A 15,179-nucleotide genomic window follows, 5' to 3' on the forward strand; every position below is an offset into this window, starting at 1 on the left:
AATCGATCCGGAGCAGCTGTGTTTCCAGTTGAGTCACAATGTAAACATTTAAGTGCCACAGTCGTACTGACGGAAACACATTCACTTTCTATAGTCGTGGACACAATTAGATTAGAAAAAAATCTATGAGTTTTTACTCAAAGTTATGATATCGTAATCTGTAGCCTATTCGCATTCGGTGTGGAAGCTCTCATTACACAAACAGCTGATCAAAAAATAAAACCATTACGCAAATTATTTACGCGTCAAAATCGTGTCCAATGTGAAAGGACCTTTAGAGGACAGCCAGCCAATTGACCTATCGGTAAGCCCCTCCCCTTGAACGCAGATGAGCCAATAGCAGTTGAGTATCAGTTGCGTTGGGACCGTAACTCGGACATCTTTAGGTATCAGCGCCATAGAGAAACATTGGAAAATCCGAAGCTCTCATCGGTTTGATGGTGTTTATGCTACAAAAATGCTAAAATGTCGTGCCTGAGGTACTGTTTACAGGTAGTGAAAGGAAGAGCTCGCACACAGTTTATCGGAGTTGTTTTGCAGATACCAAGTTTATCAGTTATTAACTGCACCCTCGAAAAGGCATACGTCTGTGTATATGTTTGTTTACTGTTAGTTGTATGAGTGTTTTTGTGTAATTTGCTGTGTATGTTAATGGTAATGCAACAAAGAGAGATAGTTTGTGAATGAGACGTTAATGCGCACTTCTTATGCTTTGTTTGTTCAGCTCTTACAATTATTTTTTTTGGAGTGAAAAAGGACATAATAAACTTGATAAACCATCAGTTAAGTTCGGACGGGATATACGCTACATTCTGTGTCCAAAAACATTTTCACACTGACAGCTGTCATTGTAAGATATAGCAACTCTGTTTGTTTGTCCGAGTTAGCAACAGTAACTAAGGGGGGCGGGGCTTACCGATAGGTCAATTGCATGCTGCAAAGTTTCGAAAGTGACATCTGCATATAAATGCTTTATTCACTCTGCACAGGACAGAAATATGACATGTTGAAATAGTAACACATTAAAGCAATGTAAAGGAAGAGTAATAGAAAAATATTAGTGGCAATATATTTTTGAAATTCTATTCCAATTGTTGGTAAAAGTGGTGACTTGTAAATAATCTCAAATGTCTCACTGTACACTGCTATAGTGGAGCCGTTGCTTAGCCTTCATCTGCGCTTTACTAGAGCACGCGCTGTAATTTCAGAAGCACCTTCAGTGATTTCATTCTGGAACCGGGCCTGTTTAAGTATACGCGGCCCCTTTAAGAAAAATGACGCGCACTGAGGATGCGCAGAAGAGAGAAGCAAGAGAAACCGGACGAGACAAGTGTTTACGTTTTCACGAGTTGAAGTGAAGTTGTTAACCATCGTGAATGAAGGATAAATGAAGGAATATTTTTTCCTGATGCCTTATATTTCCAGTCTGCAGGTGAGAGATGTTTCTCAGATTACAGATTTTAAAATTAATCAGCTCCAGAGTTTACATGTTAAAGGACCAATGTAATGAAATGCGTTGTGTTTCCTGGTTTTATTATTAGAGTGTAATAATATGTTGGCAGAGAGTTTTTCACAGACTCTGACTCTATTACACGAATACAATGTGCTTAATGTGCCACTTTACAGAAGATCTCAGACATCAGCATAATACATGAGGGGAAAACATTAAACATGATGGTCCTGTTATTTCTCTGACTTTGGACAAGAATTGAAAAAAAAAAAAAAAACTTGTTTTACCTGCAATTTATATCAGAACAATCCATATTCCTGACAGAAAACATCACTCACTTGAAATGTAATTAAAGTAATCCAGTATAACCTGTGCTTCTATGTTGAATAATTTAGGAGCGGGAGCGCTTTTAGAAAGTTTAGGTGCACAACTAACTATTTCTGCATTTATATATAAAACATACTGTAACAGCTTTTGCCATACTGCGTTATTTTATTATCACTGAGATACTATATAGTTTTTGTTAATATTTTGAATTCCATTTAATACTGCTTTCATTTCAGTTTTAGTAATTGTTGTTTTGTCAATTTAGGGTACATTTAACATTTTGTATTTATTATTTTGTAAATGTCTGTATATTTCATTTTAATTTTAGTTTGGTACATGAGGTTAATGGAACTAAATAACTTGTTCATTTCAACTAAATGAAAATAAGAAAAGTTTAAGTTTTTTATATTTATATTTCATGTCAGTTCAACATTTATTCATTTCAAATAAAGAGTTTATGGTTTACTAGTAAAATCTATATATTTAATAATATTCGTCAAATAATATTCTTAGTCTTTCTTTCCTGTGACGGGGCATCCCTGGCAGAAGCTACATTAGTTTACTTGAAATTAAATTAAATTGCATACAGTTTGTGTAACCAAATAATAAACGGGGTGGAAATTGGACACACTGCGTGACTTTTATTTAATAAACAAGCACGAAATACACATGCACACGTGCTTCAAAATAAATGTTACAGTTCGCACACATCTATTTTTAGTCGCAAATGCAAGTGAAATGGTCGTACTGTTGATCCCTGTATAAATTCAGTAACTTGTTTTTGATTTCTCCAGGTCTGGTCCTGTGGGCGTCAGTATCTCACAGTTCACACCTGCAGTGAAGCCCCTCCCACAACAATTCACCAATAAATACTGGGAATATTCACATCATCCTACAAGAGAAGGACAAACTCCAGGTGTAGCAGCTGAAATCTGTGTGACTGTTAAAGATGGAGTTTATTAAAGAGGAGATTGAAGACATGAGTTACCCAGATCCATCCAGAATAAAACATGAAGATACTGAGGAACAAACAGGTTTGTGTCCATTCCTGATTCATCATTGTTGACTGATTTAGTAGCTGTGAAATAGTAAGCAGTATATGGATGATAAATGACAGAGAAATTGCTCAGTATTAAGTGCACAATATGTAGGATTTTTAGATGAAAATGTCCAAAAACCACTAGAATTTTTTTTAAATATATTTTGTTGACTTGTGTACTTAAATTCTCCCAAAAGCTTCCAACAATGTTTAGATCCAGAGAAATAAGTCATTTTAACCAGAAAACGGACCGTGTCATTGCTTCGCCGGTCACTGACGTCATATCTGGTCTACCCTCGATTTCCAGTTTAACTTTCGTAGAAACCAATAAAAACCAGCTGTACTGCAGGGGGTCTGTACATTAGTGTTTGATTTGATCACAAATATTTTTTGAAAAAAAAAATGTAAACATAGGTAAAAAATAACAAAGTAAAGTTTAAATATAAGCACCCTGAAAAGAAAGCAAGGCCACCCTCAGTTGATACTGTAATAATATAATATTATTGGCGAAACAGATTTGGCTAACACTATTGCGTCTTTGAGTTTCCGCTCTGGAGAACATGAAATATTCCCGTGTTTTTGCAGCGGTGAGAAATGTGGCCAATCACAGAAATGTTTGTTGATCCCTTGAACGCAATGGCCATTCACAGGTGCTGAAGTTAGAATCCATTTACCGCTCAAAATGCCAGAGTTTTTGTTCAAAGCGCTGAGTATTAACAAACAAAGACACGATGTAAGTAAGAGATTCGTTGTGTAGTGTAGACAACTTTACTGATTTTAACGAAACGTTGTGAGAACGTGAACTGAGATGAGTGACAGCTTAATTGTGATTGTAAAGTGAGCGCTCTTTCGTGCTATCGAGGCTATACAGCTAAAATCCATTGAATAAAAGTATTGTTTTTCATTTACAGGCGCAAACATGGGCAGAGTTTCTATTTATAACATGTTTTTGCAGAGTTGTGCAATGTAGCAATCACAGAAATATGTGTTGATTTCCTGAATGCAATGGCCAATCAGATGCATTTAAGATAGAATCCACTCACCGCTCAAAGTGAGTTTTTGTTCAGTGCTGAATTCTGCATGTTGGCAAATCCTGAGATTATAACAAGGAAAATGTGTAGACATTTTGGACATTATGGATTCATTGTGCAGTCAGCTTGATGGAGCTTTGTGAGATCGCGATGAACTGAGATGGCAGCTTTTTAGGAATTATTAAAGGAGCACCCTTTGTGCTCATTCTGCCACGCCAAACAATGCACTCGCTTGCTTTTATGTTAAATTACTTGAAACTATTTAATGGACGTACAGAAAAGAAAATCGATTTATACTTTTATGTGGGTGGGAGCGGGACAAAACATGAATGTTGCGGGCTGGAGCGGGAGAAGGTAACGTATATTTTTGTGGGAGCAAATAAGTCTGGTGTGTTTGTGTTTCCCGCTGTCTTGCTAGCATTGCTGAGAAAGATAAGACGTATGAAGTGACGTTAGACCTGGCTCTGTGGTGGCTCTCTAGCCCGTGGAAAGGCAAACCGGTTCTTAGTAACACCCCAAAGTTCGTAGTTCCTGGGGAACGTTCCTGCGGTGGAAACCCGGCTTAAGTTAATGTTAATGAAAATCCAGCTGTTCATTGTTTGTTCATGATACTTTAAATATGTTAACAAATAATTTTTTTTTCTAAATAATGTATTAGTAGATTTTGGAATTAACATGAACTAAGATTAATAAATGCTGTAGAAGTGCAGTTCATTTTTAGGTCATGTTAACTGATGAAACCTTATTGGAAAGTGTTACTGATACTTTATACTCACACAGACTGTGTCTTGTTTTTTTTAATTTTCACATTTAACCTCATTGAACTCATTCTGACTACTTTATATGTTTATTTTAGACCAGATGGAAGTGACAGAGCAAAGACACAAACTAAATGATGTAAAGAAACTCCGGGACTTCAAAACTCAAGAAACAAAAGCCGAAAAGCTGCACACCTGCTCTCAGTGTGGAAAGAGTTTCACAAAAATAGGTACCCTTAACAGACACAAGAGAATTCACACTGGAGAGAAACCGTATACATGCACTCAGTGTGGAAAGAGTTTTTCTCACGATTCAGGTCTCAAATATCATCTGTTCTGTCACTCTGGAGAAAAGCCATTTAACTGTGATCAGTGTGGTAAAGGTTGTATTTCATCATCAAATCTAAAAAAACACCTAAAAATTCATTCAGAAGAGAAGCCTCATGTTTGTTCTCTCTGTGGAAAGAGTTTTTCACGACTGGACCATTTTAAACTGCACCAGAAAACACACGATGAAGTGAGAGATCATGTCTGTTGTGACTGTGGGATGAGCTTTATTAGAGTTGACAAACTGAAACGGCACCAAAGAATTCATACTGGAGAGAAACCGTATACATGCACTCAGTGTGGAAAGAGTTTTACTGATGCATCAGGTCTCACTTATCATCGGCGCGCTCACTCTGGAGAAAAGCCATTTAACTGTGATCAGTGTGGGAAAGGTTTTATTTCATCATCAAATCTAAAACAACACCTGAAAGTTCATTCAGACGAGAAGCCTCATGTGTGTTCTCTCTGTGGAAAGAGTTTTACACGACTGGACAGTTTTAAACTGCACCAGAAAACACATGATGGAGTGAGAGATCATGTGTGTTGTGACTGTGGGAAGAGCTTTACTAGACCTGACTGCCTGAAACAGCACCAAAGAATTCACACTGGAGAGAAACCGTATACATGCTCTTAGTGTGGAAAGTGTTTTACTCAAGTATCAGATCTCTGTGTTCATCTGCTCTTTCACTCTGGAGAAAAAACATTTAACTGTGATCAGTGTGGGAAATATTTAATTTTGTCATCACATCTAAAATCACACCTGAAAGTTCATTCAGACGAGAAGCCTCATGTGTGTTCTCTCTGTGTGTAACCCTGCTGAAATATATTCATTGGTATAAGATATACAAGTTTGAATAAATTATTTCATAGTTTAATAAATAGAATTTAAGGTTAACAACAACAACAACAACAACAACAACAACAACAAAAAGTTAAAATTCATTGACCAGCAATGAAGTTATGATTTTGCTCAATGAGAGAAATGCATGTTGGGTAATGTTCATGGTTTACTGAATACAGCATTTAAAATGTTAAATATGCAATATTTTGTAATAATATGTAATAATATGTAAAGATGCCTGTAAGAATAGGAAGAAAGAGTTATACAAATGTTTTGTGAATTTCTGAAAGTTTGCGTATGAGTCAATCACAGTTGAGGTCAAGGGACAAGGAAGTGGAAGCAGAGCGTTGAAGAAGTGAGAGGGGGACACGCGCGTGTTTTTTTTTGAAAGAGAAACGTGGTTACTGTTAATGTAATGCACCAGATTAGTGAAAGTGTTCAACAAGGACTCTTATATGAAGCGTTAATGGTGATAGTTCTGTCTGTGTGAGTGGTAAACTCATCACACGAAGACAGAAATAAGTTTTAAGTTAGCCGCTGATTTAGTGGCTAGTGTTTTTGCATGGACTTGGCCAACAAGCTAGCAGCCAGCGACCTCGATTAGTTAAGGAACACGCCACTATTTTTGAAAATAGGATAATTTTCCAATTCCTCTAAAGTTAAACAGTTTTACCGTTTTCGAATCCATTCAGCCGATCTCCGGGTTACATTACTATGTTTTTGCCGGCTATTTTATTTTCTTGGGCCCTTATGTTTTGAATGTGAATTTGAATGCTTTTGTGATCTAAAGTGATTTTGACAAGACATTTAAAAAAGTAAATCTGTACTTTTTCATAAAACAGTTGTGGTTACTGACTCTTGATATTTTAAGTTAATTTTTTGGCCTAAATGTTTACATTTTTTTTGGGAGAGATAAACCCATGAATGGCACACAAATAGTAACCAATGAACAATAAACTTGGTCAAGAGAATATATTTTAAACATAATCTTACATAGCTCACCTTTTAAAGGCCAATTTATACTTCTGCGTCGAGTGTACACCGTACCCTAAGCCGTACCCTGATGCGCACCTCTCCAAAAATGTAACAACGCGCCAATTCTACGCGGACCGCAAGCGACGTGATTGGTCTGCCAGAACCTCTCCCGCCTCAGGTCAATAAATACATCTGCGATAGGAGTGTGTGTGTGTGTGTGTGTGTGTGTGTGTGTGTGTGTTCAGAAATGGGATGATAGTTTCTTCCTTACGTCTGCTATAACACAATATTTTGTAGTCCAGAGATTCTTTATGTTAGTAAAAAAATACATAGATCCGCTGAGTATAATTTATTTATTTTCTCATTAAAACCAAAGATGTTAATCAGTGATTGCTTATCAAGAACAGGGACACATTAGGGTATATTTCGTGAATGAAGTCTCCGCAACAGCAATCGATTGCTCGAGCCACCACTGCTGAAAACAGCTCCACGAGCTCTGCATGATTTCACAAACGCATTCCAGCGCCAGATCACCTCTTATTTAACTCTACTAATCAACTAGAGATGCTTTATTTGTATTAGATACAACAACTCAAACTACAAGAAAAGCCGTTATCTCACTGCTGATACTCCGACAATGAATGTACACATTCTACACAACAAGCTGCTTCTTCTTCGGCTGTTTCGATTACAGCAACATGCCCGAGGACACTGCCTACTAGTGTCTGCATGTGGAATTGCACATTGACGCAGACATCAACGCAGAAGTAAAAATGAAAACCAACGCGTAACTTGCACCGTAGAGGATACGGCGTAGGTCCGACGCGGAAGTATTAATTGGCCTTTAGAATGTGCGGTCCCTTTAAGAAGACACCGCGCACACTGAGGATGCGCAGAAGAGAGGCGAGAGACGATATGAATGAAACTTTCACCAGCTGAACCTAAAATTGACGCTGTTAACGATCGTGAATAAAGGGTAATATGTGGAATATGTTATCGGATGCCGTCTATTTCTATACTGCAGGTCAGAGATTTTCGCAGATTACAGAGTTGAACATTAATCAGCTCGTGTTTACAGGGTTCACTAGTCACCACAAAATTTAAATGCTGTCACTAACGCTGCCTTCAGTTCACATGCTAGCGTAATGATCGTAAAAATGAGTTTCATAGGTAAAAATTGCACACGAACGCCCTCTTATGTTTTGTTTACCACTTGGAAGTTAGGAAAATAATTTTAATAATTCCAGAGTGTGCCATAAACTTTAAACATATAACTACTGCAGTGACAGTTATTACTTTTTTACCCAAAACAGCTCGTCTTTTCTTGTCCTTAAGAGTGCATATCTACATATGAGTAATCATTTAAAGCGTATTGTATGTTTTTATATACAGTGAAAATAGCCTGCATTTGACCAAAATTATACAAAATCGGCAGAAAGCGGACTATCTGGATAGCAATGTAAATGTGTATGGTTGTAAGTACATGTGACACTACATATAAGTTTGGTTTTAATAAGATTTTCCCAATAAATAGGCAAGAATAAACTTGGGGCCGTATTCACAAAACATCTTAAAGGGGCTATATGCGTTTTTCTGAAATTTAAACTCGCGACTGACACCTGTGGCCAAAAAACAGAACTGCTCTCATTTTCTGCTCGCTCTCGCAGCGGTAGTGACGTCACATCCGCAGACGGCGCGGGAAAAGACGACCCGCCAGAAAATAGGAAAAATAGGATACAGGCTTATAGGTGCACCCACTGTGAGCGGACAAGGTGTCAGTATGCTCATCAGGAGATGTTGGAGTCATAAATGGTAAAATAAAAAGGCTATTGTTACGTTTATTTTGGGGAAAAAGTTGCATATAGCCCCTTTAAAGGAACACTGCACTATTTTTGAAAATAGGCTAATTTTCCAACTCCTCTAAAGTTAAACAGTTGAGTTTTACCGTTTTCGAATCCATTCAGTCGATCTCCGGCAGGGTTGCCATATTGGGCGGTTTCGCAATCTATTTTGCGGGCAAAAATGGGTTTGGGCGGGTGGATAAAAATTGGGCTGGTTTTGGATCAGTTCGGCGTTTTTTTTGTAGCTGAGACACCGGCACTTCAGATCCTTCTTCCTGCGACCCTCTGTTCAGCAGGCAGCAGTCTCACTCACTCACTCACTCACTCACTCACTCACTCACTCACTCACTCTCTCACACACACACACACACACACACACACACACACACACACACACACACACTACAGCTCTGGGCTGGCTGACGTGCCCTGACGTAAACTCACAACAGACGATCCCTCCCACTTCAGCTCATATCGGTTCGTGGAATATAGGCTATAGCTTTATATTAGGCCTAATTGTTCAAAATCACAGGTGTTAAACTCAAGTTTGCTATTATATTTAGCGTATGAAAATATTTTTTTGTGTAGAGATGGCCCGCCATGCGCCAACGTTCTGCTTCTGCAAAGAGCGCACTGACACGTTCTATAAATAATATGTTCAACGCGATTTTCATGTAATGTTATTCATGAATATGCATGTTTCATGTGGCTATTTGAAATAATTGAAATGTTAAAGTGGGTTATTTTGTATGTCCATATATCCACTCAATGTTTTCATGTTTTCATTCCAAGTGACTTTTATTGACAATAAACAGACTCGTTGATCGCCTAAGTTGATCGCATTATTTTCCGTAACATAAGCTTATAGTTTAATAGTATAATGGTCAGACTGAGGACGCTTTTGCGTCCATTCCGTTTTCCTTTTTTAAACCAGAAATGAAATTTGGAAACGCGGTTTCTTCTTTTTTTATTTTAACACTGATTAAAAGAATTAGCAGATACAAGGTAATTTTCCTAATACCTTATTATTATTTTTATTAAAAATAATATAAATGATTTATGATTTTATAATGATTTTTTTTTAAGTGTAAATAAGCTCAATTTAATTTCTAGGGTTTATATAGGCTAGTCGATAAATGGGTCATTTTAAAGCTTGAAAGCAAAAACCGCCCAATTTTTTTTGGCTTGTTTCTCGTTTAAATACAAATCATTAAGATTTGTATTTAAACGAGAAACAAGCCAAAACAAATTGGGCGGTTTTTGGTGAAGTTTTGGGCTGGAAAACCCTGCTGGCATCTGGCAACCCTGATCTCCGGGTCTGGCGGTAGCTCTCTTAGCATAGCTTAGCATAGATCATTGAATCTGATTAGACCGTTACTGAGCTTTCACACTGCCGCCGGCGAGAGCGTCAAAATGGCCGGAAGTCATTTATTTTCAATGGGAGCCTGGCGGCGAGCTCCGGCGAGAGTGGCGCGGTGCGTCTTGAACGATTTGGGCGTCGAGGAGAGTTGAAATCAGCTCAACTTTATGGTAATGAGCTACGACGCGGTTCGGCGGCAACCAATGGGAATGTAGAGGTGCTCCGCTGGAGAAGATTCCAGAGAACGCAGTGCTGTAAACTTTGGTTCCGACCACATTAGTTCCCATGCAAAAAATGGAGGAGAGGTTGTGGCGGGTTTGATAAGAAAGCGCTATATAAGCAATATTTTCGCTCCAGAACGCTTGTTTTTCAGCGGGAATACAATTAATTTGCTCAAAACAACACCGATTTGACCACTTGCATTAATGCTGCACTTCACCCAGGACAGTTATTGTAATGTAGGGTGTACACAAATTAATGTTAATTAAAAATCACGGCTAGCAAACGCCTCCTATAAACTGTAACGTTGTGTTGAAATCATACTAGCACTTAACCATGAACACAAAAGCCACACCACACAAATGGCTTTTAATTGGTTTATTTCGTTAGCAAACATGTTAAGTTCTTTCAATCAATTTTTTTATTATTTTTTTTTATTTCACATTTAAATTATTTCATGAGGTTATCTTATACGGTTATACCCTACCTGTGCTCAGTCTGAACAAATGCAGATCAACATGATTGTTTCCTTTGCAGCCCCTTTAAATACAGTTTTAAAAAAGACCAAGCATTCGATCTACGTCAGAGCGGTAGCGCGTCCACGAATCTTTCTACAGCGTCGATGGCAGGGCGGCCAGAGCAAAGTTTGATGCTCTGTAGTTACCTCTGTAGTTACATCGTGTACTAAGACCGACGGAAAATGAAAAGTTGCGATTTTTCTAGGCCAATATGGTACTCTCATTCCTGTGTAATAATCAAGGAGCTTTGCTGCCGTACTATGGGTGCAGCGGCGCAATGATATTAGGAAATAAACGTGACAACCTGCTTACACAGGGAGCGTGCTGGGGACTATTTTCAGGCGCTGTGTAATATCATTGCGTATCATTGCGTGACAGTAAAATTTACATGATTCTCTCTTCTGACTGCTGTTATCAATCTCTCTCTATTTTTTCCCCTCTTTGTGAAAGTTGTGAAAACACAATTGTCGAGTTTCTCTTTTGCTATTTGAGCAAATGGGAACACCAAACATATATTTAATGTAGTCTCTCATTCACCGCTATTACACAACTATGACGACTTCCACTTCTGAGAAACCCAGAAGTGTGAAAAGGCTCTATTTACAAAGTATCAATCTCCAATGTGTGTTAACGAGAGCGCACCACAACGCATGCATTTTGTGTTGACCGTGCAACATCCCATAGGTTCTGAAGAGGGTTAGTTCACCTCTCAGGTCTTCAGGTCCAAGTTGTTCGTTCAGTGTGTCCTTGTCGTTTGACTGTGTTAAATAGACCTACTGTACATGAAAGACTTTAAGCACTGTTTATTAGGGCCTGAGCAATGATGGTGTGATGATTCTATTGGATTTGCTTGGTCTATTATTATTATTATTCTCCGAAATTAATCACAAGTATGATAAAAAGTTAAGTATGAATTTTTTTTTAACCTTGACATTTTTATTCTTAAATGCAAGACATATCTAACTGTATCAAAGTACTCTATATTTCTAAAAGAAACACAGGACGCGAAAATTAATTCAGTATATTCAGTAACATCTTTTTGAAATTTGACAGATCTGGTGTCCTTCCCAACAATTCACCAATCACATCTCATCGTCCTACAAGAGGAGGACAAACTCCAGGTGTAGCAGCTGAAATCTGTGTGACTGTTAAAGATGGAGTTTATTAAAGAGGAGATTGAAGACATGAGTTATCCAGAACCATCCAGAGTAAAACATGAAGATACTGAGGAACAAATAGGTTGGTGTCCATTCTTGATTCATCATTGTTGACTGCGGAGACATACTAAAACTTAACTTAAGTTTAACAGATTTATGATGCATAATTACATTTAAATGTGACCCGTGCTGGCAAAATGAGCCGCAATGAGCACATTTTCAAAAATTAGTTATTTTCACATTCACAAACGAAATGCAAAGAGGGAAAAGAAATGTGTTGCACACAATGCATGAGTGAATTAATAAGACACTACACATTAGATTGTGCAGGGATCATCTTTGTGACTGATCTTATTAGAGATCTTAATCTGCTCCATGCATGTTATTTGACGGACAGGTGCATTTTTTATGGACTTCAAAAACAGAGCAACTATTACTGCTATTATAATGCTTAATGCGAATAAATTTTATTCGTCTGAAAGAAGAATGTCATATAAACCTAGGATGACTTGAGGATGAGTAAATCATGGGCTAATTTTCATTTTTGGGTGAACAAACCCTTTAACTCTAGGGAAGTTGGAAAATGAGCCTATTTTCAAAAAAATTGTGCCGTGTTTCTTTCAGTAGAACATTAACAGCATGGTAAATAAAAAATAAAGTGTATATATATTAATTATGTCTGTGAGGGGGAGAGAGAGAGAGAGAGAGAGAGAGAGAGAGAGAGAGAGAGAGAGAGAGAGAGAGAGAGAGAGAGAGAGAGGTAAAACATGAAAAATGACGCCTGTAATTTCAAAGAATTATAGACTATACTTAAAAGCACTCTTTTTTTTTTCCTTCTTGGACAACCGACCAATCACAGTCTTCACAATTATGCGTACCAACGGGGTCAGCCCCTCCTCCTCACTTAGATAAAAGTTTTTGTATTTTCCTTGTTCAGAGTTGCTCTCAGATCGGCCCTGAATCGCTCTTAAGCTAAGTCTCCTACGCAGAAGTTTTTAAGGTAAATTAGGAGCTTTCTGAGAGGATTCTTAAAAGCTTTAAGAATACGGGCACTGTTACTTTATACAGTTAACTGATCTCTGTTTCCTTCCGCTATTAAATCATGGTTACTTGAACTGATCTTAACCACATACTATTTTATTTTAGACTGGATGGAAGTCAAGCAAGAACATAAACTGGATGAAGTTAAGGAGGAACATTGTGACTTCAAAGCTCAAAGTAAAAAAAAAACAAAAAGATGCACACCTGCATTCAGTGTGGAAAGAATTTTTTTCAAACATCAGGTCTCAAGAATAATCTGCGCATTCATTCTGGAGAAAAGCCATTTAACTGTGTTCAGTGTGGTAAAAAGTTTAATTCATCATCATATCTAAAACAACTCCGGAAAGTTCATTCAGATGAGAGACCTCGTGTGTTTTCTCTGTGGAAAGAGTTTTTCATGGCTGTACAGTTTTAAACTGCACCAGAAAATACATGATGGAGTGAAAGATCATGTGTGTTATGACTGTGGAAAGAGATTTACAACATCTAGTCATCTGAAAGAGCACCAAAAAATGCATACTGGAGAAAAACCTTACAAGTGCTCATACTGTGACAAGAGATTCACTCGCTCTGGGTCCCTGAAAAAGCACAAGCGAGTTCATACTGAAAAGAAGCTGTCCCATTGTCCTCAGTGTGAGAAGAGTTTCCAAATATTTATCAAGCCTTCAAACTCATATTAAAAAATGTTTCAAGTGAGCAACGTTCCTTTTTTCATTTCAAATACATTCAAGTAAATTCTCTGAGATAAAATATGGTGTTTATACCAAAAGCACAGTATCATCTAATTTGGTGAATTTGGTGAAAAACTAGAAAGACTTAAAGGGAAAATTCTGTCATTAATTCCTCACCCTCATGTCATTCCAAACCTGTAAGACTTTTGTTCATCTTACACAAATAAAGATATTTTTAATAAAATCGGAGCGTTTTCTGCCCCTCCATTGACAGCTACGCAACAAGTGATTGTAAAACTAACCCATATGAAGTGAGCGGTATGGTCCAAATTTTCTGAAAATACTTGATCGCTTTATATGATGAACAGATTTAATTTAGGCTTTTATTCACTTTTTTTTTTATTCACAACATTCATCAACTCACACATCAGTTGTGGTAAACGGAAGCTCAAGCATGTTTGCTTGACTTGCGAGAACAAATTAGGTTCATTCTCGTGTTACATATCACTTTTGAGCTTCCGCAAGTTTTCTTCTTACTCTTCAAGCAGGTTCGCTTGAGCTTCTGTTTATGTTCGCTTATCATCGTTTATATGTGAATAAAAGCCTAAATTAAATCTGTTCATCAAATAAAGTGAGTCTCTTTGGAAAATTTTGACTAAGCCACTCACATGAATTTGTTTTATTCTTGAGCCTTTGATATATAAATGTTCATCGTGATATAAGAATATCCTGTAAGTTTAAAGAAATGGAGAACAAAAAACCATTTGGACAAACCAGGCTCAGTTGCGGGACCTGCTCTGGCTAATGAATGAACATGGTGTGATTTAGGATTCAGGCTGCTTAACAAGCCAGATGGATTTGGTATCCTTCAGAATATTTAATCTGGTTCCTGCTTGAAGATCAGGATTGATTCAATGATTCAGAGGGGTGTCCCAATACCTTTGGCAATAAAGTGTACCTTATGATGGCCACAAAAAAAACTCACATCTCCACTATTAATAGAAAGATGCTGCATAGACACAGGTAATTCACACACTCATCTCTCTCTCTCTCTCTCTCTCTCTCTCTCTCTCTCTCTCTCTCTCTCTCTCTCTCTCTCTCTCTCCCTCTCTCTCTCAATAATTAATTATAATAATAAATGTTATAATTCATGCATTCAAATAAATATAATCTTACCGAACTACATATGCTTGTGTCTGATTTAACCCTCTGGTGGGTTGGTCGGTCTCTATAAAATGATTGTACTAAAAAATAAAAAAAATCTGTTCTGTTCTGTGCTAGATTAACTGAGACTTGTTACAGCACTTGCATATTGTTGCCCTTGACAGTTCTAGTTGCTTCTATTGCTCTCATTTGTAAGTCACTTTGGATAAAAGCGTCTGCTAAATGACTAAATGTAAATGTACTATATTTTAGTTCAATAATATTTTTAAAGAATAATATTTTGTGTTTTTAGTACATTTTAATGTACTAAATTATATTCAAGCAGTAGTTATAATCCATTTATTCACTTTTTGAGAATTAACTTGTTATAATTATATTTATAAAATTAAATTTCTAACTTAAACAGTCATAAATCTTGAGTGTTTTGGAGCAGACTTAAAGACACTTGGCAGATTATTGC

The 15,179-nt window shown here is 37.3% G+C and overlaps 2 protein-coding genes across 4 annotated transcripts in view; both read left to right on the forward strand.

Annotated features, from left to right (window-relative positions):
• Positions 1-15,179, forward strand: part of LOC307129956 (uncharacterized protein) — a 236,371-nt gene that overhangs the window by 203,993 nt on the left and 17,199 nt on the right. The window lies entirely within an intron of this gene.
• Positions 1,280-13,792, forward strand: LOC307129986 (uncharacterized protein). 2 transcript variants are annotated; one of them, XM_079822816.1, is made up of 5 exons: positions 1,280-1,432; positions 2,572-2,811; positions 4,704-4,835; positions 11,740-11,925; positions 12,990-13,792. In XM_079822816.1, the coding sequence occupies exons 2-4, from the start codon at positions 2,727-2,729 to the stop codon at positions 11,811-11,813; spliced, it is 291 nt and encodes a 96-aa protein (XP_079678942.1). In that variant the 5' UTR covers positions 1,280-1,432; positions 2,572-2,726; the 3' UTR covers positions 11,814-11,925; positions 12,990-13,792. The 2 variants fall into 2 exon arrangements, with proteins under 2 accessions (XP_079678942.1, XP_079678941.1); XM_079822815.1 differs by lacking the exons at positions 11,740-11,925; positions 12,990-13,792 and having other exon boundaries at positions 1,295-1,432; positions 4,704-6,608.

This window comes from Gobio gobio, assembly GCF_949357685.1.
Source record: "Gobio gobio genome assembly, chromosome: 8".
NCBI lineage: Eukaryota > Metazoa > Chordata > Actinopteri > Cypriniformes > Gobionidae > Gobio > Gobio gobio.

Bases quoted from the DNA above. Each gene is read 5' to 3' on its own strand.
- LOC307129986 (XM_079822815.1), top strand. From the start codon at position 2,727: ATGGAGTTTATTAAAGAGGAGATTGAAGACATGAGTTACCCAGATCCA. The intron at 2,812-4,703 runs GTTTGTGTCCAT...TGTTTATTTTAG, and splicing joins AGATACTGAGGAACAAACAG to ACCAGATGGAAGTGACAGAG.